Here is a 25,999-nt window from a genome sequence, read left to right on the forward strand (position 1 = left end):
TGACCCACACAAGGTCTTGTGTCCACTGTATTTTGTACAGTGACTGAGCTTTGCTCCATGGTGCAGCCAGTGTCAGCCATCCTTTTCTTAAAAACCTGGAGGTTGCCCATCCAGTAGGCTGAGTCTCCAATCAAGATTGGAAATCTGCCACAGCAACAATGGGGATGAAACTAAATTTGTTTAGGTACAATAGATTTTGTTTGTTTTAATATTTTAATTGTGTAAACTTTACAGTGCATACCAAATTCACAAACAATCGGTGAGAAGTTTTCCTCTTGAAGTAGATTTTTAACATTTTACTTCATACTTCTATATTTTTTAATCACAGAAAACAAGGATCCCTGCTCATGACACAGCAAACATTAGTGTGCCATAAAACAATACATTTTCAGCCCCTTTCAATGATCAAGCCAGAAGCAAAGGACACAATATTTTACAAAGGCACTACTTTTTAAAAGCATTTTAATGAACATCGCACATATTTAACAGAGAGGGTAAAAGTCTACAGGTGCAGATCAATACAGCTGAAAGCCAGGCCCGTTTACTACACGCCTTTAGGCCTAGCCATTGCAAGGAGATCATTCCTATGATGTCATTTTTTTTTGATTGTGCAATAAGATGAAAATTTTCATTACAATAGTTACAGTGACAGAGAAATGCACACTATGTATCAAATAGCAAGATAATGTAGCAAAAAATTATAACACGCAGTGCTATAGCCAACAAGCAAGCAACCGTTTTGAGTAACATACTTTTTATTTTCCAGTAAATGCTTTTTTTATCCACTTTTCCACTTAACATCAATGCTTTAAAGTGTTTATTATACATCTAGTTTTCTTATACTCTGTACTAGAATTATTTGAAACGTACATTATAATGCAACTCAAGAACGACAACGGAAACAAAACAAAAAAAAGAAATAAGGAAAAAGGTTTTTTAAAATTACAGATTTAAAATTGTATTCGGTATACTAGTCCTTCGTATATATCCAACATTCTTACTGGTCACAATCACTGAATAAGAGGCCCAGCACGTATGGTTAATAGCCGACATATGGTTTCGTATCCAAATGAATGCATGGTTATACTAAGTATTAGCAAAGATATACCTTCTTGAAGCCTATAGTTGATGGAAGGTTTATTAGTCAAGACCCAGCATAGCTACCTTAGTAAATGGAGTTCGACACATGTTGTTTTATTGGAATTTTACAGTTCTGTCTATATATATGTGCAGAATCAAAAGGAATCGCTTTGAAGCACCGCTGCCTTGCATACAAACAGCAAAAAGGATGAAAGTCGTTTTCCAAGACAGCCTCACAAAATTGAGGAAATGTTTAAATATCCAGACCCTAAAAACTACATACAATTTAAAAAAGAAAAAGGAAAACTGAAAATTAAATTGGAAAAAAAAAGGAATGAAAGAAGAACTATAAAAAAAGAATGTCAACAAAACAAAACAAAAGTCTACCTGGTCCTGTCTTTTAAGTTTTTATTTTTTAAGATGGAAGCTGCCCAACGCACCTCACACCCTAGAGCTTAAAATTCTTCTTTTGTTTGTTTGTTTTTTTGTTTTTAGTTTTTAAAAACTTTCCGGAAGTTAATGTCTAAAACCAATTCTGAGAACATTAGGCACAGAGCGTGGTGTATTGGTTCTGAGCTTGCATGCTGGAATTTCACTGGAGATGGAAGAGAAGAAAGAAGAGGCCGTGGCTCGTTGGCAGAGGCCGGTCTTTTATTTCTTCTTGCTGAACAGGCTGAACCTCTTCTCTTTGTCCTTCTCCTTGTCCTTCTCTCGCTTGCCCGGGCTGGACTCTGTGGTCAGGGTGACGCTGGCGGGCAGAGTCTGGGCCCGACTGGAGGCCGGCGTGCTCTGACCGCTGGGCGTCACCTCCGACTTGTCCAAGTTCACCGCTGTTGAGATGGCTTGAATCCACGTGTTCATTTCCTCCTGAGCAGACAAGCACACAAACACAACAGTCAGTGAGCGCAGAGAAACCACAAAAACAGCCTGGGTGTCTCGTTACAGCAGTAATCACTTCCCTGCGAGATGCGCTCAGCATTCTGTGGGATTGGACGTGTTTTTTAATCTTGGGCAACTGCTTTATGTAGTTATCCCACCTGTTTAGGGGGACGAATAACTGAGATCAAGAAAAATGTACTCCCTGTACTCCCATTCTAACACTTTATTTACTTGCAAAGGCATTCCCTGGTACTTCAATTCATATTTGGATCCTATGTCCTATGAGTTGATCACACAGTTAATAGGATCAAGTGAAAGTGAATGTGGTTCCTGCAATTGGAAAAAAAGGTCTTCAATATTGAAATGAAATGCATGCATTTCTGTGTGAGTTACAGTACAGAAACAGGATAAAGGGAAGCTGTGCATGAGCCAGGGAATATTCCTGACATTTTATTGATGGTGAATATAGGACATATGGCTACAGGAATGACTTAAAAGTCTGTCTGCTTTCTGCAGTGACTCAATAGTAAAACTGTACCAGTTCAGACCACCCTGGAATGTAGAAAAACAACATATTGATCGACTGGCTATGTAGCCTATGTAATTTGTTCTTTTTAGTTAATTCTTCTTTATGTATAGAAATGTGCGTCAATTCCAGTTTTTACATTTCTTTTCAATCTGTTCTGCAGTTTGTTTTTTGGTCTAACACTTTAGTTGTTCCTGCTGCCACTAGCAATCGTTTCTGATAATACGTGGGGAAGTTGTGAAGTTTCTATGACAGCAGTCACAGAGACTGGGGTTTGTCTTAAGGGTGCGAGTGCTCCTACGCTGAGCAATACAATGGGTTCTGCGATTATGAGAACACAAAATGACAAACATGCCCCGGTGAACTGTGGAGCTACCAGGTACCCCTTGGGTTACTTTCTGAATTGTGACCGAGACAAGCCTAATGTACTGCCCCCTCGTCACAGTTATGCGTCTCTCAAACACCTGTAAAGAACTTACATCATCTTTGGCTTGGAACAGATACTCGTTCCCATCAGTGACTCTGCAAAACAAGGAGAGAAGAACCATTAAAGACTTTCTGATAAACAATCTACTCCTACCGTAGCGCTTTACTATGTTGGCAAAGTCATGCGTTTTACAGTATAGCACCAGTAAGTCATGGCAACTCAGCGCTGTTGGAGGAATACATGGAGGAATACAGTGCCTCTGTCAGTGTGGGGATCTTTACCTCAGCTTAAAGACGTGTTTCTTCTTTTTGTAGTCCACAGCCACCTCACACACCGCGTCCTTCAGGCTGATGGGGATCTCGTTGTGGTACGGGATGCCCTGACTGGCGTTCTTATTGTCTTTATAGAAGCCCATTTCTTGGTTGTTAATAACACAATACACATTATGCCAGGATCTGAAACAGAAAGCAGCAAAACCACTCATTAGAACACCAGGAAAGCCACTTTAACTGCTATGATAACAGAGCAGACAAAGTGTGAGGTGGACATCAGTGCAATCTCAATCTACTGCCCCACCTAATGTTTTCTCAGAATTAAGTTTTGTTTGAGCTCTTGGAAGTAGTTTATGAACGTCTATTATGCAAATGCAAAGAACACATTCAAACTGAAACTAAACACCCACAAAACTCTTCAATTCCTTCAGTTGGAAGTGTGGGTGTGTCACCAACAAACTAAAAATGTTGGGCAAATGTGGGAAATTATATGAACAGAAATATACATGAATCACACAATTCAGTTTCATTTTCAAACACTGATATCAAACGGCCAACCACTAACAAGTGCTTCACTATTTTGCTAAATGTTTGTCTTGTGAAAATATGGGTGTGGGTATGAGTTACTAGTGCTCAATACCAAGTCCTGTGGAGAGAGCAGTGTACCTGCTGGACGCCTTCTTGTTGTGTCCTTCCCACTCGTGCTTGCGGTGCAGGAAGCCCTCCATCTGGGCGGACGGGGAATCCTGGGACTTGGTGGGCAGGGTGGAGGCCTGGGTGGAGGCCTTGCCCTTGCGGTCAGACGTGGGGGAGGGGATGGGACTGGGCTCCTTGGAGCTGGTCCTCTGGTCAGCCACTCCGTTCACGATCTCGCCTCCGTCCACGGCGTCCGTGCCCTGCAGGTCACAACCCCACAGAGAGAGAGTCTCAGTACGAGAGAGTGGCATCCACCTCACACACGCATACAATCTCATTCAACAGGTTCATGCGCAACAGGATCAGAGGCTGTGTATAAACATTTGGTGGAAAGAAAGCCAAGTTACGATCATACGTTTAGATATTTCTACCGTATCTGGATAAAAAAACAATGTCTAAAGGGGACAATTGTTGACGGAGGGATACACGTGTGTCCACATACACAGCACATGTACACAAGCATCCCATCTTGTCAAACTGTACACAGTATTAATCAAATCTAGTATCAATTTGAACACTTTCTCCTGATGAATGTACAGGTATGCCATATCAACTTCGCAAAACTAGTTTCATATGTTTCTACAGCAGCAGGAATAAAACAAATCGGGAACACACTTTGCCTGGCAGTACAGTGTCAATGTTCCCCTTTAGAACATTAAGTTGTCAATCAAAAAGCAAAAAAATCGATTATATAGCACTAAATCGAATGCAATGCATATTTGTGACAATATTGCTGCAAAAGGCGGTAGGACCACAATGAGCTGAGACAGCCCCACCCTACCTCTGATGTTCGATACTGGGTACAAATATTCTATCATGATGCCAGTACAGCAGCCTCTAATTGTTAAATCTTTCATATATTTAACAATTACACCTCAGTCCCAACAACAAGAGAATCACTCAGACTGAACTCTAGAACTGCCGCATCCCACACATTGGCATGGGGATCCTCAGTTCTATTGTTCAATGATTTAAAGTATTAAAATGAGTATAATGTGTATATCAATATCTGAAAAAGATTCATGTGGTGTCAAAACTTTTAGTCCATTGCAAATGTGAAGCTTGACTCTGTAGTGATGATTAAAATGGAAACACAAACAGCAATAACAGTTTATGGCTATTTTATGTTTATTACTAAATAAGGGCTCCTGTTTTGCAATGGCATAAAAAGCTTTTGGGAATCAGTGTCAATATATTAGTCTCATATTAAATTTACATGGATGGCTAAGGGATATATCCACGGACATTTAAGGCTGATTAAAGAAAAAGGAGGAAACAAAAAAACCTTATTGTGGTGAAAGGGAGAACATCAAAAACATGCAAAAATTAAAACACACAAAATTAAAACATGCATCGACTTCCACCAACACCGTACCAAAGAAACCAGATCGATACAATAAAGAGAAAGCCAGTGGGGGAGTGGGGGTCCCAAAAAGCAAACAATTTACACAAATTGCTTGTGGAAAGACTCATTATTAAACATTATTATTAATCGATTAATTATTTGGAAATTAAAAGGAAATGCATTTTTTTTCTGATACAGAAAAAAAGAAAAGAAAAGGTTTTTAAGACACCACAGCCACTCCAGTCTAACACAGCTAATTACCCCAGTACAAAGACCCCACCGAGGGGGGGGCTTGGCCAATCTTGCGCTTTGTGGACTGCGTTGTTGTCAGGCTGCATTGTGTTCATTTGGGCCTAGAGTGCCCTCAAACTTTCAGACACCGCTCATCGGTCAAGGATGTAGAAGTCTTCAGTAGCCACTCATACAACGAAGCTTACAACATTAGAATCCTCATGGCTTTTTGGGCTTCTGGAATAAGGCTCCAGAGTTCCTGTATTTTGTTCCTGTATCTCTATTAGTCTTTCATTTTTGTCATAGTAACAGTATCTAGGGAACAGCTCCACAGGCCTACACACACATCAGGGTTAAAATGCCAACCGCTGCTTGAGGTAGCAAGTTACAGAAGCTACAATGTGAGAGCAGGTCACATTCTAGTATGATTATCGAAGCCACTACTCTTTGCATTACAGATGGGCACCATCGGAGACCAAGGCATCTCTAGATACAGAGGCACGGTTTCCAAATTATAACTGATGCTGCAGAGTAATCCTTGAAGCCAGAGGCCAGGGCTCACACTGCACTCTCTCAGGACTTCATTATTCAGACCTGCCAACTTTACCTAATGACATTTCGGGAGCTTTTTTTTTTTGGCGTATTTACGGTTTCACACTGGCAAATTAACATTTAAGACTATGCACCCAAATCTCCCAAGGTGATTCCTTGCTTAGAATTCTTCTAAGAAACTTAGCTGTTTAATGTCAAAAGCTTTTAAAGGTAACATCTTATTTTTTTGTATTAATTCATTTGGGTGTGTTTCAATATTAGTAACCTTCATTCACTGTGCGTACAATTGTGTACGCCACTTCTATCAGGCATAAATAACAACAATGTGTCCGCAGGGGAAAATGGCAAACCTTTGCAGCTGTTAAAGATTAAAAAAATATATATTTTTTAATGTGAAAATACATCACTGCTAGTAATACACCTTCTTGGCCTTGGCTGATGCACCTGACCTTGGCTGCAAATGTTGGCAACTTCCAAAAATGCCATGCCCAAGCTTGACTATTTGAAACCTTTTGAACAACAGTGAGTAGACAAATGCTGACAAACTTTACTGCTGGAACAAATGAAGGCTGCGTGAGGTGGATTTAAAAAAAAAAAAAAGGGAAGAAGATGACCTGGGCATCACATGAAAAAGGTTAAATCACATTTAAAAAATAAAACAATACTTTAATTAGCGAGGTGCTTACAGCATGCAAAACAGAACAACAGACACTCATGGACAAAAAGACGAACTGTTATTTGTGCAAAGCGACACAGTACAACAAAAACAGATGGACATACAGTGAGATTGATTGCTGTTCATTTATTTCTGTGCAAGTTTCTTTTTTTCCTGTTGTTTTAGTAAGTGAATGCTTCTTTGAAATGATTCAAGTGCGACTACATGCAACAAAACCTTGGTGACACTGAATAGGGGAGGGGGGGGACAAAAAACAAAAGCACATTCACTGCAGGATGCACACTTTTTTTTTTTTTTTAAATGCACATAAAACAAATGGAACTGAATGCAATGTATTACAGAGATTACTTGAAACAAGGAAATAAATAAATGGTTGTATTATAATGGAGTAACTAAAACTTATTCTTCACTTTAAAAAGGAAAATAATACAAATGACGCAGGATAGGTATGGGTACATAGAAACAAAATCAGATTTAATCATCTAAAGAGTGATTGTGGAAAGGAGCAGTTTACTAAAATGTGCATCTTCCTGCTCTGTCATTCTTGACTTGTTTTGTAGGCTACCAAGTCAGTTCTTACTCAACAGTTCTTAGTGTAACTGAAAACTTTCCCCCCCCCACATTAAGTGCAGTTATATCTGCATTTCTGAAGTGATAGTGTAAATCTAAGCATTTTGTGATAAAAAATATTGCTTAAATTGCTTAGGGAATACTTTAGTGTTACACAGGTTTCAATGCACCATCAATGGGCTTCAGAGCCCTCTGTCATCCCAATTAGCATTCCCACCAAAACTCCCCACAATACAATTAGAAAGCATTGATTTACACCACAGTGGCCAAGTAACAGCAATCGGTATGATCACACACAATACGCTATGTTAAAAATCAGTATAATGTGCGATGAAATAACTTATAGGTAGCAGATTTAAACTTTGACTGACTAAAATGATCAAATCACCATAGGGTTTGACATGAACAAAATGAGTCACACCAAAAATAGGTTAATAGGCTAAAATATTTGATCAATTATTTGATTTTGGTAAAATTATATATGTATATTATATTTTCTTCATATTAGTAATTAACATTCCACTAAATGTGGATTTAATACATTAAATGGCATATGAGTCAGCTATAGGAAAAACGGTAAGAAATTAAGATAGAAGAGGAGAACTGTGTAGCAAGAGACACTGGAAATAAATTCAAAACATTAAAATGAAATTCATGTTTATAGGAATACAGATATTGCCATGGTGATGGGTCCATACAGTTACTGCTCATATCCAATCTTTCTACACTGACACACGGTCTCAAGATTCGCCACTGACCAACACCCTGAGTAACAGCACTGTACTCTGCCACTCCACTGCTGCCGGCTGGGGGCTCGGGAGGGAGCACACGAGTGTCAGTGTCAGCAGTACAACCCTGGAATGACTAGAGGTGACAGTGTGCTTGTTCTAGTATATGGTAGTGCAATGTGAAGAATACGAAGGCCATGGGTGTGTCTCACCTAAACCACTTGCCTGTTTGTCATCCCTAACCATCCACTGCACTTTCTGTAAGCAGTGCATACATTCAACACAGGACCATATTTTGGGGAAATAAGGACCTTCTGTTCTTCAGTAAACCAAGACAAATTTAAGATAATATTTCCTGCGTTTAATATATTTATTTCCCACAGTGGAGTAAGGCACTTTGAAATTGTCCCTTTTCCATTCGTATACGTTGGTAATTTTCAGACCAATATTTAGTGTTAAGAACTATATAATACCGGTTAGGCTTTATAACACTTCTTGCAAATGTATTTTTACAATATAAAATGATTATTTTACCCCTAACATCTAGTGACACTACAAATATCTTTGTTGAGTAACTAATTTAACTGATTTAGTCACTGCTACAACTGATTACATCTCAAAACAGAACAGCAGGCGAAATTCAAATCAGTGAAAAGTGTCATTCAGTTACTAGCAAAGGAAAAATGTGAAATAAAGGTATTTGGGTTGTTCTCATTGCAGGAGAACTTGGATTCACAGTAAAGTCAACACAAATCAAGAAGAAGCAGGAGAAGGAGCAGTAAGATCAGCTGCAATAGAAAGCTAAGGGATGAAAGGACAGGGAGGGCTGGTTAACATCCTACAACAATCAAGCTGTTCTGTGCTGCGTTACAGTCCTGAGCGGGGCCGCTCGCCACCGGGCCGTCTGCTCTGAAAGCCTTTGTAGTTTTGGTAGGTTTGGGAGCGGTAACTAACCCGGGGCGACTCCTGGTCCGAGGGCAGCCCGTTCTGAGAGATCTGCTCGCCTTCCTTCCCCTCCCTGTGAACAGACAAAAGCACACGCCTTCTCTTAGCATCAGTCCAACCGGTGACCATGATCAGCTTCAAACACATCCACATCTTTGTCCATTTTAGGGATGTCTTCAGTAAATGCCAATATTAACTCCTAAAAAGTGTACTAAATGTGTACCAAGATTTTATTCTGGAAAGTAGGTTCTTGCAGTTTTATTCAGGTCTGCAAGACAGGTTGTTAATATTGACGGTTTTCTTTACACCCCATTCTGAATACAGAGGGACTTTACTGGGTTTACAGTCCCAGTTACATGACTATGGTATGTGACCAACAACCACATGTGGCCCTTTGCTCCCGACTCTGTACTTGGTTTACCATGTTGTCCAGGTGGCAGAGGACTGTGTAATCTCTCAGGCCGGGGCCACTTACCACTGCTGTGGGGACGAGTCTGTGGCTGCAGGTAGGGGCTCCGGGGAGGGCGGCTGTCTCCTCCTCTCTTCCTCCTCCTGCATTCTTCGCACCTCCAGTAACTCCAACTAGAGGGACACACACACACACACACACGTCAGTGACTACTCGCTCTTAACACTGAGCTCCAACTTTCCGGTGTCTTACAACACTATAGCGGCCATATATGGCAAGCTACTTTAACTGATTTTGAAAACGCGAAAAGGAAACATTTTACAAAATCATAAAAGACCCACTTAATCTAGCATTCTGGCGATCTACAAGGACTGCTGGGTGACAAATACCGTCATCGGAAACAAATACTTTATATCTTATATGCTTTACTACACTACATATAATACTTCATATCCATTTCCGATGTATACAAATTGGCTGTGATGACACAAGCTAACATTTTCACTTGCCCCGTCAGACAGAACTTGGCAGCTGTGTTGGGCAGTTTGGCAGTCCCTTATGTCAGACCATGCACTTGCAGCCTTAGATTCAGCATTTTACTATGGCAGTGGTCATTTTTTATCCCCCATGTCCCCTAAAAGCTACCAAACACACCTACACAAACGAACCCTCATTTTCTCACCGTGGTCAGGCGCTCCAGGGCAGAGAACCTCTCCTCCCAGGTGGCAGCCGACTTCTCGAAGGCCTCGTGCCTCTTGATCAACTTCTCCACCTCATCAACATTCTGCCCCATCTCCCGGCTCGACAAGTAGGGCTCCTGCCCCAACAGCCAGGCCTCTGCCACTCCGGCGTCCCTCGAAAACTGGTGCACTTCCAAAACTGGGATATTGCAGGGGGGTAGGAGAGAACAGCACAGGTCAGAGGGCGTGGGAGAACGATAGTTGAATCCAGTTTATCAACACTGGAGATGTAATTAAACCCTCAGTGGTTTAGAAACAGAACAGGTTAGCAGACAGAGACCAGCGTTGGGCTCTTCATCACATGACCAAGCCCTGGAAGAGCGTTGGAGCAGCAGCTGGGGTTGTTGTTACATAGGGGAAGGTATTGAGACAACTAACCCAAACACCAGTGTAAGCCCTTCCAAGAGAGGAAACTGGCAATACAGGATGTGGTGTTCAAGTGACATAATAAAAGAGGGACAACTGTACAATTTTTAAGAAATATGGCCTCCTTTTCTCTTTAAGATTTAAGGGTTTCCCACTCTTTTCAATCCAGCATGCCCCATCTTAAACATGGTTTCACTGCGCCAGGTTTGTATCTGTATGTGGTATAATTCAGAAATCTCAAATGGAAGATATACATAGTAAGATTAAGATGTTAAACTACAGTCACAATGTGCCCGCACATGCCACTGGGTTTGGCTTCATTCCCCATCGCACTGCTGTGAGTCTCTAATGACTCACGCTGACTGACTACGCAAAAGCAACGTGTGAAGAGTCATCACTAATCATGTAAAGCATGGAATGGGTTGACTGTGAGAAACTCTACCTAAACGTAAGAAGAACAAAAGTTACACGGGGAAAACATAAAAACAAATTACTCAGTCTAAGCCATTCCCATCGGTCCTCCCACTTGTCAATCATGTCTTTCCTCTTGTCTGTCAGCTGTAGTAATTTCTCTTTGATCTGTAAGCGAGAGAGGGAGAGGGTTATTGGAGAGAATGTTACAATGTTACCAAAGTAATCGGAGTCAACACAAACGTTTTGCCATAAAAAGGGCAATTTCTAGCAATGCCCGTTTTCTCTAGCTGCAACACTGCATTTGTGTCCGAGAGGAAAATCACAGCCCCCACAGCGACGTGCCAGGCCTACCTCCTCTGAGGCGTAGTGTTTCCGTGCCAGGAGAGACTTGCCCAGCTCAATGCAGGTGGTGAAGCTGTCGTTACGGGCATCGATTTCAGCCTTTATGCCTTGGTGGTTGTTCATCAGCAGCTCCACTGATGAAACGTCCCTGCAGAGGAATGGGTTACTCTTAGTTACAGAATAAGAACCAAAACAACTTAGACAGCACTGGTCTGAAACGATAGCATTAGACTATACGTCTTCACGCATTGACCTCCTATGACTAATTATTTAAATCACTAACTATGATTTCCCTAGGTTGAAAACAACACAATCCACTGGGGGAATCGGTTAAAGACCGCTGCAGCCATGGTTTCGGTCGCTCTCTCTTTATAGTCCTTACTGTTCTCATAGCAACACCTGAGGCAGCATCGCGTGAACGGCAACAAGAAATGCAAGTAACCCGATAGCCGTAAAAAGGTCTGCCCGTCAAACAACGCTGTGAACGTCCGACTCGAGTTTCAGTAGTCCTTCCTGATCAAGATGTAATTAAATCGAATGCAATTAGTCAGAGACGCCTAAATGTTTGAGTGATGAGAACCCAAAGAGAAAGAGCAGGTGTTTTACAAGTTAAACTTTTCTTTTTATTGTTCTCTTCAGCAGTGTAATGTTCAAAGTTAATGCTAGCTCTGGTTATTATGACAATTACGGTTTTCGCTTGAGGCATCTGAAAGCTTTCTCCTTGTGGAGCATTTGGTTGGAAGTAGGGGGGACAGAGTAGGGGAGCTGGAGTAGTCTTTGAAGACAGCAGGGTCTCCGGTTTGTTTTTTCTTTTTTGTGTGTTCCCTCCAGACAAGCTCTCTGCTGCTGACGAGGACTGATTCTTTGCGTCAATGGACTGATTTCATGGTTTTCTCAGGGTGTTTTGGTGAAGAATATATATACAATGCTCCAATACAAAAACTGCCAAACAGACTAAACTTTGTTTCTTACCTGAGACACTTTCTCTATTTAATTAAGCAAATTATGATGATTCGGTACAATTGCATGCTGGATACAGGAACCATTGATTACATGTAAAAAGCAGTTTTGAGTTTTTGATAAAGCACTACCAGGACTAGGGAGCTGCGATGAGAGAACTGCTCCTCAATTCTAATAAGTCTCATGGACAGAAGCCAAGCAGCTTTTTGTAAACTGCTGAGGTAAAGCAGCTTTGGCTTTGATTTCTTTTATATTCCCGACTCCCTGTTTATGCACCTTCACGAGGATTTGTAACGCAACATTCACTCCCTGTGTGTTAACTCCCTCAAGCAGAGTTTGTGCAGAGAGGACAGGGTGTTTCACACAACACCGCCTACAGTAATTGTGACTCAGGGGCTGCATGTGGCCAGTTTAATCTGGAGGTTTACACTTATAGGTGTTGATTATTTTTCCCTTTTTACAGCCATCGGTTTAGAATAGACGCTTCCTATTTTAACCTACATTAAACTACAGTCCCACACTGAGCACTCGTTCGTTTTCCATGTCCCCTACATCGTCTATAGTATTGATCTCTTTTTACCAGTTAATGATAACTGCAAATGTCCCGGCTTGGAAAACCAGAAGACACTAACGCTCCTCAGGACCAGGGTTACAGAGCGGTCTTGTTTCTAAACACAAACTATAGCTGTAAGACTGTGATGACAATCTTGCAAAGTGTGAGTTGGTGGCAGCTAGTAGGTTCAATTAATAATGGCCTCTTCCAAATTTGTATACATAAAAGGGTTCTGGGAGTGCTGGTGCTGCCCCTGCCAGGGCCCCTGTACCTGGGCTTCTCCTGGGCCTCGATGAGGCGGATGACGTCCTCCATCCAGAGCATGAGGTCCCGCACCATGCTGAAGAAGCGGAACTTGTCCCCGGTGTCCAGCAGACGCACCCTGCGTCCCTCGCAGGCATCCAGCAGGGTCTTCCAAGCCTCCAACACCTCGTTCTCGCGCTTCTGTATGTCATCTGCCTTGTCCCCAGCGTAGGCCGACTGCAGACGGGCAGCGTCCTCTTGCAGCTGTCTCACCTGCCAAAGACACCAGCCATTATAGCACCGAGATGCCCACTCACCAACCCTTGTGTTCCACCATGGCATCGATTTACACGTGATCTCATGCTATGGTATTGATAAAATGTCCCCCTGGCTTCAACTGTGTCTTAAACAGTGCTTACTAAAAAGGTGAGGAAGATTCAATTCAATACAAGGTAAACTTATCAACCTTTGATGGAGTAGGGACAGAATCTCCTAATGGCTTTTGTCCAAATGGTCTTCAAGGGGGAAAAAAATATATACAGCTCTGGAAAAAATTAAGAGACCAGTCAAAGTTCAGAAATCAATGTTGAGTGGTCTCTTAATTTGCTTAAGTGTGGAAGCATCAACGTTCGCTTTTTAATGTCAAGTCTGAGACCAGAGGTTTGTGTTTTGGCGGATTTAAAATTTAGAAGCGTTTCTGACGGTGCGTACCTGCGTCCCCAGGGCCTGGATGTCGTGCTCGAAGGTCGTGTGCATCCTCTGCAACGTCTCCACCGTGTTCTGGTCTCGGCCCAGCTCCTCGGGCAGCTTCTTGTGTTTGTCCAGGATGCGCCCCAGGATCTCCTTGGCATCGTGGTAGAATTTGTGCAGCTCATAGGAGGCGGCCAAGATCTGCGTCCTGGTGTCGATCAGCTCCAGGAGGTCAGCCCAGGCCTCGTTCAGCCCGTCCTTCCACTCAGCGATGGTGGCGGCGTCCGAGTGGCCGGAGTTTATCAACTCGTCCGCCATCTGGTTGACGGCATCCACGCGCTCCTGCCCGATGTTGCCGGTGTCGCGGGCGAACTCGCGGAAACGCTCCTGCAGCATCTGGACAAGACAGGACATCAAATGATCAGAGAGAGAACTGAAGAAACATTCAAATTATTTACTGAAATCTCAATTTTTTAACTACCCAAAAGTTTTACCTGACCAAAAAGAAAAAGATGACATTATTAAGAGGACGTATTTTTATCTGGAGGAGACTGGAGGAACAGAGACAGAGAATGACTTCATAAACTTTTGGTAGGTGAAAGGATGCCTTACGGTGACATGCTCATAGTCCTGGCCCAGCTCGTGGGAGCCGGCCACCACCTCGCGCTCGGCGATCCACTGCTCCAGGTCGTCAACCTCGCGGTTGAGCTGGAACAGCCGGAACCTCTCGTCCAGCTTCCCCCTCCGCTCCTCTGACAGGTCCTTCAGCCCAGCGTACAGCTTGTCCACTTGGGACTGACGCATGCTTATCCTCTCGCTGTGGGGAGACGAGCACAGAGAGGTCAACAGTTAGCATGTGCGCTGCAATCACAGACGGGAGGCTATTGCTGGATCCTCTCCTACCCAAAGATTAGGGCCCTTCATAAGGACAGGAGGACAGGCCTCTTCTGACCGACAGCTTTGGCAATTGCTGCACAGGGACTGAACTACTTGTATTGCTGAACTTTCAGAGCAACGTGTTTTGCTGAACACGCCTCCTCACTGTGAACTTTGGGGGGGGTCAGAAGTAGGTGAGAGGTGGAGCTAGGGCTAACCTTTCAGGATGTCCCGCGGCGACCAGGGCCCTGCTGGTCTTGGATAGCTGGTGCACCGTCTCGGCATAGTCCTCTACCGCCTGCTCCAGGATCTGGTGCTTCTTCAGCATGGCCACAGCGCTCTGCTCGTCCTGAAAAAGAGGGGGAGGCAGAGAACTCAATGAGAAACTCTCCAAGTGCAGAGTGGTGCTCCTCCCTGTTCCAGCTCTCTGGGGTCAGTGATACACAACCAATTAGAGCTGATAGAGGACAACAGGACTGAAGAATCAATGGCTGAACAGCAGTTATGAAAAGGCACACAAACCTTGGCCTTCTCCTCTGACATCATGTAGAGCTCCTGTTCACTCATCCAGGCCTCAGCCTCAGCGGCGTCAAAGTAGTACTGCTGGGCCTTGTGTGCCTCCTCCAGCCGGCTGTGCCTCTTCTCCGTCTCCTCGATCATCAGGCTCCACAGCTGCTGCAGGTCGGATAGGCGCTGGCGGATGGCATCCGCATTGGGGCTGTCCTCGCCCAGGATGTTCTGGCTCCTCTCGAAGATGTCGTCGATACGTGGCTGGTGGCCTTGGATCTCCTTCTGGAGAGTCTGGGTTTCACAGGGTTAAAAGCCAACATGTCACCGGACAGCATTCCCAAACCAACACAAGGCATTGAACATGAGCGGGGTTAGACCAATATTTTTCCACTGTGTTTTTGTTTCCTGTTGTTTCTAACCGTTTGCCAAGTCCTGTGGCTTGGGTGTGACCGTTAAGCGATTTGGGATGTGTAGGCGTATATGACATAATGCTGCTGCCTGTAAGCGATGCAGTGATGGATGTCTTTGGTTTTGTCTCTAGAACAGCGTTGCATTAGTTTGGACTTCAGTTTGGCATGTCTGGGTTTCCTTACCTGATTCTTCTTGATGAGTAACTGTACAGTTTGTAAATTGTGACCATGGTCTGTGGAAGTTGCAATTGGCATCCTCTCTTCAACCCAGAGCTAAAAATAAAATTAAGTTTTATATAATACAGAACACAGAAAACTAAATCATTTTTCCATGCAGAACAGCAAATTGAGCTCAGTATTCTGTCACCACACTCTTACTATTGCAAACATATATACAATCTTCCTCAAATTAAGCTACAAGGTAAATTGTACTACTAGACTCACAATTTATTGTTTCAATACAACAGCAGATGCTGAAACGGATACAGAGGAAAGTTCGTCTCAACCCTCTTGAGTTTAGCAGTGTTCACAGAGTAACAACACATTCACAGCGTCCCGAGGTGAAAATGTATTCGCTTCTCAAATCGTAGCCCAGTGGAAATCATGACAGTTAATTTTTTTTTGTCATGGCTATAAATAAGCTCCTGAAAACTGGTTCAGTGAAAGCGATCTATTACATAAAATCTGCAGGAAATTGAAGAAAACAAGGGCTTTAACTTTAAATAGAAAGTCATTGTCCCCTAAAGCCAGCTGGAGAGAGCAGCTCTGTGCCAAAATGAGTGTAAAGAGCACAGGGCCTCCTCCTGCTTGGTGGGGGGAGATTAAATGGCAGACCGTGCCCCCCTCTGCGGCCACCACAGGCACAGATACTCACGATCTCATCTTCCACGTCTCGGTTGAACTGGTGGATCTCCTTGGAAGCCATGAGATTGCTCTTCCTCTTGCGCAGTGGCTCCAGCAACTCCTGGAACTTCTTCTCCACCACCAGGCGCTGGCTGTCCACCTCATCCGTGTCCTTGCCCTCCTGGCTGAGCACCTGAGCCTGGCTCTGCAGCTCCTCTACCTCCTTCTTGCGCACCTCCACCTGGTTCTCCAGCATCTACAGGGAGGTGAGGGGGGAAGCAGGGTGAGATTCCACTCTCTCAGGAGGAAAGCTCACTCAGATGCTCAGGCATTCATTCGGGCACACTCCAGCTCCCACACACACACATACAGGGGGAGCTGCAGCTTTCAGCACAGAGACGTCACACTGCCACAGACACGGCGGCATCGCTCCTCACTTGAAAGGAGAGAGCGATTATGTAACCAGAGGGGGATTATGCAACATTCAGTTAATTTGCCCCTCAGCACTCCTTGCTTTGTGTGTATTTATACACACACACACACACACACACTTAAGAGCATAATAACTTACACTTTTTAGCTCCACCGTTCTCCACTAAGAATCTCTTCGGATTTAATATACACTCATTACAATTTAGTTTTAAAATTCCAGCAGCATCTCAGCGAGTGATGAAGCTCCTCAGAATAAACAGTTGGGCGTCAGTGTCTATAACCCATTAACACGTTGTAACAAAATGTAACCATATAATAAATTCAATTTACTCCTGATGAAACTGTGGATGTCAGTGTACAGCATATAAAAGGCAAGACGGAGGAGTGGAACTGGGACTGACATAACCCAGGCTTCCCCATCAACATCCATCTATATCTCTTTATGCCCCTATAAAGATCACCCAGGGAGAAGCCATGCACACTGAAATCATCAACAGGGAACCAAAACAAATGTATGGTCATTTGCAGGGGAGGGGGGGAGCCACATTGTAAGACTGGGCCATTCACAGTGCTTAATGCCCCCAAAGGGAATCTCAGGGAGAGGAAAGGGGGTGGGGGGCACACCAACCTGTTGTTTCTTCAGCAGGATGCTGACACTGGTCAGGTCCTTGCCGTAGTCGTCAGACTGGATCTGCCCCTCCAGGCCCATCAGCCACTTGTCCAGGTCGGCGCAGCTCTGGGTGAACAGCTCTGCCTTGTTGGCGTCGAAGAGGCACTGGGCCTTGGTCTGGGTGGTGGACTCCAGGTCCTCCCACATCTTGTGGAGCGCGGACAGCTTCTCCTTCACCACCACCTCCGTCTCTGGCTTCTCCGCCACCAGCTGCATGCCATCCTACAAGGAGAAAGCCAGCCGTCACACACACTACCACAGAGAGGCCGCCAACGAGTCCAAATGGGACACAGTGAACGATAAACTATGACACTTCTGTAAGTAATGGCAATACATAGAGAGACAACTGTAACAATAGGTGAACCTGTTCAAAACCTTTATTTCCAAACAGTTCCAAGCATATGGGGTGTGTTCATAGATGTATACTTTTTAACGTAACAAAAAATATATACATATATACAAAACTAGGCTGATTTTATAATATGATAATGATAACCTTGACTCACAATCTTCGGTCATACATTGTACCCTGCATTGTAACTCAATTTCATAAATCCTCTGTATATTCACTTAAAAATTTAATTAAAAATCAATACAACTGCCATGTAAGAGTCTATAGTCTCTAGTTCTGCATTTAGGGAAAACCTCAAAGAGAAGCAAAAGCATCTCGACTCTCATCAATCTTTAACCTAGCAGTGACTGGTGAAGTGTATGAGGGGTGTTCAAAGGCTATCAAAGACTTTAATCATGCACCTCTACCTACTACACCACAAAGCCACGCCCAGAATCCAGGAAAAACACAAATCCCGTGACACGATAAAAAACAAAAACAAACCCACAAGGGAAAGCACTGAACCTGAACTTGTCGGAATACTGCGTTCAAAGCCTCATCCCCAGTCAGGCACGTACCTTCTCAATCTTGTCCAGCCACTCCTTGTTGGACTGCAGCTCAGCCATGAAGGCCTGGTGCTTCAACCACTTGCTGTGCAGGTTCCTGGCTTCATCGTAAGACATATCCTGCGCCGTGAGCATCTTCTCGTTGATCCAGAGGGACAGCTGCACAGACGAGAGGAGCAATTAACGCAGCAGTTTGAGCGTCTCTGTCAAAGGAGCTGCTGGGATTCACTTACACGGGCCCCAATTATCCTGCACTGGCCCTCTCCCCTGGGGGATAATCCCAGTTTACCTCTACTCCCCACTGGCACCCTCTCCAGCAACCCTTCTATTTGAAATTATTTAACGCCTTGAACTCGCTCTCGAGTCAAGATTTACGTCAAATGAACCATTTTGGAAAATTATTACAGGCTCACAGCAAGGTTTCATATTGGGGCGGGGGCATTTGTGTCGTACTTTCTTGCTATCCAGGCTAAGATTTTACTATTCTGTTCACACGTGCCTAGCCTCGCAGCCAAGACATGAGTTCAAGACATGAGTTCTTCTGGAAAAGAAAAAATAAATACAAAATGTGCAGGGTCGCTAGCCTCCAATTCAAATGTGTGGGATCAGATTTCAGCTGCTTTTGTGTGGCTGGAAATAAGGTGGTTAAATATCTGTGTCCTCTGTAATTGTAAGGAGGATATGTTAATTAGTATAGCAGGAATTCAACTTCTCAGTGTCGGTTAAAATAATGAAAGACGAACTGGCTAGTTTTAACGGAACCTAAAAGATCTTAACCTAAAACCTATTCCACCGACTAGAGAGTCATGCCCATCCACCCCTGCCTTGTATTTGAAAGGGTGAGTCTCATTTGACATAGACGTGAGGCGACTCCTGCTGTAGCCATTGAACCGTCAGCACGTCGAGGGAGAGTGAATCCTCTCTCTCCATGCCTTCAGAGTGCTAGTTAGTTAACAACATGTGGCAGCTTACCTCCTGGCAGTCCTGCAGGAATTTCTGCAGGTCTCGGTTGTCTTTGAGTCTCATTAGGAGTTCACTGGCAGCCTCCCGGTTCTTCTTGTGCCTGTACACATGCGCACACACACATGAATTTGTGTTAGGAGCTTTGAACGAAGATACAATGCCACTTGCTCACATTGCAGGGCTGCAAGCAAGACTCCCACTGAAAAGCTGAGAGCCATTTCATGTTGTACATTTTTTACATTTTGGAAGAAATAAATTACAGGTGCTGCCTATTGAACACGTTTACCTAATTTGTGGAGTATATTTGCATCGAAACACACTTAGGGTGAAAAAATTATAAATGTGTAAGCTTTTCAATATAAGGATTTAAGCTTTTTTAGTTTAAGTAGCTGCAGTTCAATGGAAATCGATTGAACCACTAAAGAAAATGTCCGATTCCATCACTATGCTGCCCAGTAAACTACCTACACTAAAGGACTATTCCCTGCAGACAACTGACCTATGTGTGCATTACTAGGACCTTTTAACACTTGTTCAATAAGAGGCTGTTATAGTTTATGCCAAAAAGTTTGTTTATTGTTTTTTAAATGCTGCCCTTAGTCTTTCACAGTTTCACTGCAGCTTTGATCTGGTTAATGTCAGGGTGCCATCCTGAGGGCTTGTCATTTCAGACACTGCCTGAGCACAAACCCTGAACCCTTTCTGATAATTTGAGATTAGCCCAGGAACTGAAAACAAAATTAGCAAATTGGAAAACAGAAGTTCATGCAACTTCTGATCGCTTTGGGACAGTTTGGCATTTAGGAATGACTCAGAAAATGTACAGCTGACAAGAAGTGCAACTTTAAGCGCTATTAGTGAAACTAAGTCTGTTTTATGTCATTCAAGCACCTCAGAAACAGCAGGACACAAATGACGCCCAGGCCTGGTAAGGGATTTACTAATGAATAAGGGCAGTTGATATGTTTATCAGAGTTACTGTAACATGCAGCTTATCTACCGACACAAAATGTCTGCAAAAAGCCCCCGTAATTCCTCTTAAACTGCAAAACGTATGAAATTATATTAAACTGCTGCACTTACACGAGTAAATCTTTGTCCAACTTTGGCCCGGCAGTTTCTAATTGTTATTCAAATGAAAACGTTTGTTTTGTGACTGAAATCATTGTGGACTTTTCTCACATGGATCCATTATAAAAAAGTCCATGTCCTTCCACAAAATCAATATAAGGAAACTACAAAACTCACATTCCGAGCAGCCCTTTTCTCACAGTTAGCCTGAAACAACAGCTGGCTGAATTAAATCTTGAGGACGAGGACCTTGAAAAGTGTGATTTAAGGTGAAGTCCGGCGGCAGGGGTGGGTACCTGTCGTCGATGGAGTCCACCTTCTCCTGGATCCTGTCAGAGTTGATGTTGCCATCGCTGACCAGCCTCCTGCCCGTCTCCACCACGGCATTGATCTTCTCCTCGTTGGCATCCATGGTGGTCATGAAGTCCTCCTGCTTCTTGATGGCGGCTTCTGCAGCCTCCAGGGTGGTGGGCATCTCAGTGTGTGCCAGCACGTACTCCTGCAGAGGGAAGGGCAAGACTCATTAGCAGCTGCATGACTGCACTGCCCTCACACAGCACGCCGAGCGCCGAACAGGGAGCGAGGACCGGAGAGCAACTGAGAACTGAGAAAGGACAACAGCTTCCGAGCTTCCACTTCCCTGATCCGAGGAGCGTGCTGAATAAAACCCGTAACGGAAAAGTGGGTCAGGCCTTGGTAAGCTCGGCTCTTGTGTCTAGTTCCATTAATTTCTCTAAACGTGCAAAATAAAGCAAAAAAAAAAAAAAGACCCAGTAGATTTCAGCACTACTTGTTTCAACTACCATTCAACACACAAGCAATCGGTTAAGAAATCGAAAGACAGCAAATGGGAAACAGAAGTGGGACAAACAGAGTGCTTGCTGTACCGTCCTCTCAGTGTCTAGTGACATGCATGTGGCTATATAAAAAAAAAAAAAAAAGTAAATTGCAAATGGAAGGCAAATCAATTGTTTAAACAGACATTTCGGTAATTGCTTATATAAATCAGATGTGATCTAGTTAAGTGGAACATAATGTACAACTGCAGTTTTATGAAAATGTCTCATTGTGAAAAATAAAAAATAAAAAATCAGATTGCATTAGGCTCACGCTGACAACATAAGTCACTCGGCTGCTTACACAAACATGCACACGGCTGACCTGAAATGGCCAAGTCACGATGCTCATGTAAGCATTAGCTCATTCGAGACACGCCTCCCTCGGTTTACACTTTACAATGTGGGGAATTGGAAAATGAGAGCAGAATATAAATAATCCACTGTGAGGAACAATTTCTGCTATTCAATATCTTATTGATTCGGCCCGGGCCTTTACCTGGTTGTTGAGGAAGGCCTCAGCCTGCTTGGTGTCTCGCAGGAAGAGCTGGTAGGCGTGGGACTGGGAGAGCAGACTCTGGCGGTTCTCCCACATCTTGTGCAGCTCGTTCCAGCCCGTGTCAAGCGCCTGCAGCCGCTGGCGGAGGAACATGTACTGGGCATCCGTCTGGCCCTGGGTGACCATCTCGCCCATGTCCCGCATCTTCTGGTAGTCCTCCTCATAGTTGTTGATCTCGTTCTTGATGTTCTCGTGCTGGGTGAGCAGCTTCTCGGCCTCGGACAGCGTGTTGGGCATGTCCTCCGAGGCGATGGCCGTCTGCGTGCGGGACAGCCAGGACTGGAAGTCGTCCAGGTCGCGCAGGAACTGCTGCAGCTTGCTGGCCTCGCCCAGAGACTCCTCGCGGTTCTTCAGCGTGGTCTTCATCTCCTCCCAGACGCCTGTGATCTCTGCCAGCCGCCCCATGATGGCCTGGGCCTGGTCAGGGTGCTCCTCCGCCAGCCGGTCCGCCTCCTTCTGCAGGTCGCCCAGCTTGTCCTCGATGGCGGCCAGGTCACGCTCCATGCCAGTCAGCTTCCTCTGCAGGGCCATCACACCTGCCAGGTCATTGCCCAGCTCCTGGGTGGACTCGATCACCTTGGTCTTCTCGCGGATCCAGGACTTGGTCTCGTTGCATTCCAGGTGGTAGTTCTGCACCCCAAGGGCCGAGCTCAGGGAGTCTTTCTTCTGGTCCACCAGGTCACGGAACTGGCTCCACCTGGAACACACAACCGAGTTCAGCCAAACCAAAGCATTTCGACGTATTTCCAGGGGTTCTGCCTGAACGTTACCATGGACCACATCTGTTCCCATATTAAAAAAAATGAAACTTTGCTGACAGAAGATCCACAATTCTTGAAGAAAACAAACCACTTTGCTGTCTTTTTAAGGAGTCGCTACAGTCCTTGCTGCTCAAGACAACAAAAAGACAGATACACCCTTTGGTAAGCTTCCGCAAATGAGAGAAATGCAGAATTGGCAGAAGCAACAAAAGGGAGGATTAATTAGGTGGCATTATAAGTACTGCTATTGATGTGCTCTAGTTGTTTCGATTTGCGGTGCTATTAGAGAGAGCAGGACTATTTTGAAGGATTAGGAGAAAAGATTCCGGTCTGAAAACGATGCAGGTGGGATTTTCAAAAGCCTGCCTAAGGCCTATAATTAGCTAAATAAACCTCAAAGATTTGGTATCCGGTGAAGTAATTAGTTGTTTTTTTGTTTTGTTTTTTTACCAAAACCAGTATTCAATTACGAAATAAAACATGGCTTAAAGTGGCCTAGAAGTTTTGTTCTTTATTAAAAGTGCCTACATGCCATGTTAGATTTTGCTCTTTACTTGTCAACATAACATGGATTTTCAACCATAGTAGGTACTTTATGTCATAGAAATGCTCCCAATTATACAGTAAATGTGTTTCTTGCCTAATTCCTGTATTCCAGTCCCTCTCATTAATTGTAAATATTGTGGAATCTGTGAATCATTGTGAACTTTGACCTCCAGATTGAGACCTCACACACTTCTGAAACAACCACAATGTATTTGTAAGCACTTGTAAGAATATGCAAATCTTTGCCATTGCATCATTTAGCTTCACAGGCAAACCCTTTACCTGCGACTGTGTCATTTTTCACTTTTGCTCTTTTCTGCGTCAAGTCGGCTCTGGAGCTAATGCTGTTCAGCTTCACCTTGACATTTATTCGTTGCCTGCGAGGTAAATGGAGGCCTAGGCAGCTGCATGTTGTTGTTAAAGAGGCCTGTTTCCCTTCACAAGCAGAAAACAAATCGTGCAGGTATGTTTTGGCACTAGAAGCATCAGATGTGTGCAGCACGGGGAATACAGAGCTAAGTCTATGTATTAAAGGCCACACAATCCAACCACAGCCCAGCACTCCTGGCTATCTCTTCTCGGGCCGTGTGATGTTACCTGGTGTTGAGCTTGTCTTGTTGGGCTTTGATCTCTTTCTCGCTGGGGTGTCCACTGTGCATCAGCTGCCTGGCGATCTGGTTCACCACAGCAACACGCGAGGCCTGGTTGTTCATCTCAGGCTCCAGACTCTCGAACCTGGAAAACACAGGGGCAGACGTGACTGTGAAACGAGTTTATAAAGCAAGAGACCCCTGGGAGAGATTCACTGAAATGGATAATAGAAATGAATGGGGGGCAGCAATGATTTCATCATGCCAAATTCTACATTTGATTTGCTGTAGGCATGTATTTATTACTGTATTAATCATTGCTATTCTAGTAGAAACTTACTTCTCAGTAGCAATTAACCGTCCGATCCAGTGAAACCTCTTGCAAAACAAACCACTACATATAAATACTAGTTTGCACACATTAGCATATGGTAAAAAGACCCTGGCATGCCTGAATAAACAACCCACTCAATGTGTATGCATGCATATTAATGAGGGCAGAGGTCATTTCAATTATCTGCTCAGCTTTACGTTTTAATTACCCAGTTTGTGAAAAAGCTATTAATTGCTTGACAGTGCTGTACTGCATAGTTCACGCTCTCTGACATCTCCATATGATTGAAATGAAAGAAAAAGATGACTCCATTTTTTTTTATTTTTTTTTAACATTTTTTCCAGGATGATCAGATGTATTCTTTAATCACAGTGTCAAGGAAATGGAATGGGGAATTTTTAGTTTTTAGGTTTAAAAAAAGTTCCACTCATGACCTCTATTTATCACAAAGGAAATTCTACCCTTTGATTTTATTGTCACACCATTTTGGTGCATTACAGTGGAGCAATTCTGAAAACTTCAACATTTTAATTCATACTCAAGGCATACCAAGTCTTGCTCTTAATAAAAGCAACAATTTTATCTCTTCAATTTAAAACAAAGCAAAAATAGTCATGCTCTTCATGAAGGCAAAAATATCTCTTCCATTGAAAAACAACACAAAACATCACCAAATCAAGTGTAAATACGAGTGGCTCTGTACCTGTGCTGGATCACCTCCAGGTCCTCGAGTTTCTCGGGGATCTGCATGCTGTTCAGCCACTGCTCCTTCTCGTCGATCCAAAGCTCGCAGGCGTCCGCCTCACTGGACATCTTGTAGAGCGCCAGGGCATCCTGCAGGGCCTGCTTGCGAAGGCGGGTGAGCTCGGCCACCTCCTTGTAGCGCTCCTCGATGCCTGCTAGCCGGCCCTGGACCTCGGCAGACTGTGCCTGCTCCTCGGGCAGGGTGCGCGACTGCTCGTGCAAGGAGTCGATGACGGGCCGGTAGCTGTTGATCTCCTCGGCCACGTCCTTGTGCTTCTTCACCAGCGCCTGGGTGGAGTACTCGTCGTGGCCCACGTCGCTGCTGGACACGATCCGCAGGATATACAGCATCCAGGTGTCGATGTCGTCTGCGTCGGCTTGGAACTGGTGTAGGCTGCAGGCCTCCTCCAAGCGCTGCTTGCGGACAGCCGACAGCCGCTCCAGGTTAGCCCACTGCTCCTGGATGTCGGAGATTCGCTCACGGATCTTGTCGGAGCCGAAGTGGTCGTTGGACACCATCTCCTCGCCCTCACGGATGGTCTGCTGCAGGTGGCCGCTGCGGCCACTCATCTCGTCCTCGAAGGCCTTGTGTTTGCTGAGCAGCCGCACCACGCTGGTGAGGTCCTTGCCGTAGTCGTCCGATGACAGGATCTGCTCCTTCTCGCGGATCCAGCCCTCCTCCTCCGCCATCTCCCAGAAGAACTTCCACAGGCGCCGCGACTCCTCCAGGCGGGCCCTGCGCTCTGTGGCCAGCTGGCACAGCTCCTGGTAGCAGAATTCCATGTGCGCAACGCGGTCCCGGATCACCTGCGGGTCACAGGGCTTGTAGCCTGCAAAGAGAGATGGGGAACATGTTGAATTTCTTATACTTTGCTCAACTTCTTAAACTTCCTATAATAATGCAGAGAGCTCCGCCATTTTCAAATGAACACCTCTACAAAAAAGGAAACCCATTTGTCTAACAGTTGCCATCTATGGCAGCATCCTTCAAATCCTGTCCTCAGTGATTTAGTTTTCTTATTCTAACTAAGGGGGAGATCTTAATTGGGTATTGGAACTAATTATTCACTTATTTGTCTGCTCTCTACCTTCCGCGTCACTGGCGAACTTCTGTGCCGAAGCATTGACTGCTTTCACTCGATCCGACTGGATGCTGATGTCAGCCTCAACCAGGGCGTGCTTCTGCAGAAGGTCCTCCACGCCCAGCAGGTGCTTCCCATAGTCCTGGGACAGCAGCAGCATCTGTGGACCAGACAATCAGAGCATCAGAACATCTACGAGAGAGTGATCTTAAGTCAAGTACAGAATAACTA

The 25,999-nt window shown here is 44.4% G+C and overlaps 1 protein-coding gene across 2 annotated transcripts in view; it reads right to left on the reverse strand.

The window, feature by feature from the left end:
• Positions 1–445: 445 nt before the first annotated feature.
• sptbn1 (spectrin, beta, non-erythrocytic 1) overlaps positions 446–25,999 on the reverse strand; it is a 103,697-nt gene continuing 78,143 nt past the window's right edge. For both annotated transcript variants that reach the window (XM_066697215.1, XM_066697216.1), the window contains 24 exons: positions 25,775–25,928; positions 24,646–25,516; positions 23,616–23,753; positions 21,652–22,408; positions 20,613–20,815; positions 19,255–19,345; positions 18,295–18,441; positions 17,344–17,607; positions 16,315–16,539; positions 15,624–15,713; positions 15,043–15,321; positions 14,739–14,869; positions 14,257–14,461; positions 13,666–14,040; positions 12,983–13,227; positions 11,208–11,346; positions 10,937–11,021; positions 10,019–10,215; positions 9,403–9,509; positions 8,937–9,000; positions 3,851–4,080; positions 3,194–3,367; positions 2,965–3,007; positions 446–1,947 (listed from right to left, as the gene is read on the reverse strand). In XM_066697215.1, the coding sequence (XP_066553312.1) occupies positions 1,732–1,947; positions 2,965–3,007; positions 3,194–3,367; positions 3,851–4,080; positions 8,937–9,000; positions 9,403–9,509; positions 10,019–10,215; positions 10,937–11,021; positions 11,208–11,346; positions 12,983–13,227; positions 13,666–14,040; positions 14,257–14,461; positions 14,739–14,869; positions 15,043–15,321; positions 15,624–15,713; positions 16,315–16,539; positions 17,344–17,607; positions 18,295–18,441; positions 19,255–19,345; positions 20,613–20,815; positions 21,652–22,408; positions 23,616–23,753; positions 24,646–25,516; positions 25,775–25,928 (5,430 nt within the window). In that variant the 3' untranslated portion in view covers positions 446–1,731. The remainder of the gene's footprint in view (positions 1,948–2,964; positions 3,008–3,193; positions 3,368–3,850; positions 4,081–8,936; positions 9,001–9,402; positions 9,510–10,018; positions 10,216–10,936; positions 11,022–11,207; positions 11,347–12,982; positions 13,228–13,665; positions 14,041–14,256; positions 14,462–14,738; positions 14,870–15,042; positions 15,322–15,623; positions 15,714–16,314; positions 16,540–17,343; positions 17,608–18,294; positions 18,442–19,254; positions 19,346–20,612; positions 20,816–21,651; positions 22,409–23,615; positions 23,754–24,645; positions 25,517–25,774; positions 25,929–25,999) is intronic.

The sequence above is a fragment of the Amia ocellicauda genome, chromosome 23 (genome assembly GCF_036373705.1).
Source record: "Amia ocellicauda isolate fAmiCal2 chromosome 23, fAmiCal2.hap1, whole genome shotgun sequence".
In the NCBI taxonomy this organism is placed as follows: Eukaryota; Metazoa; Chordata; class Actinopteri; order Amiiformes; family Amiidae; genus Amia; species Amia ocellicauda.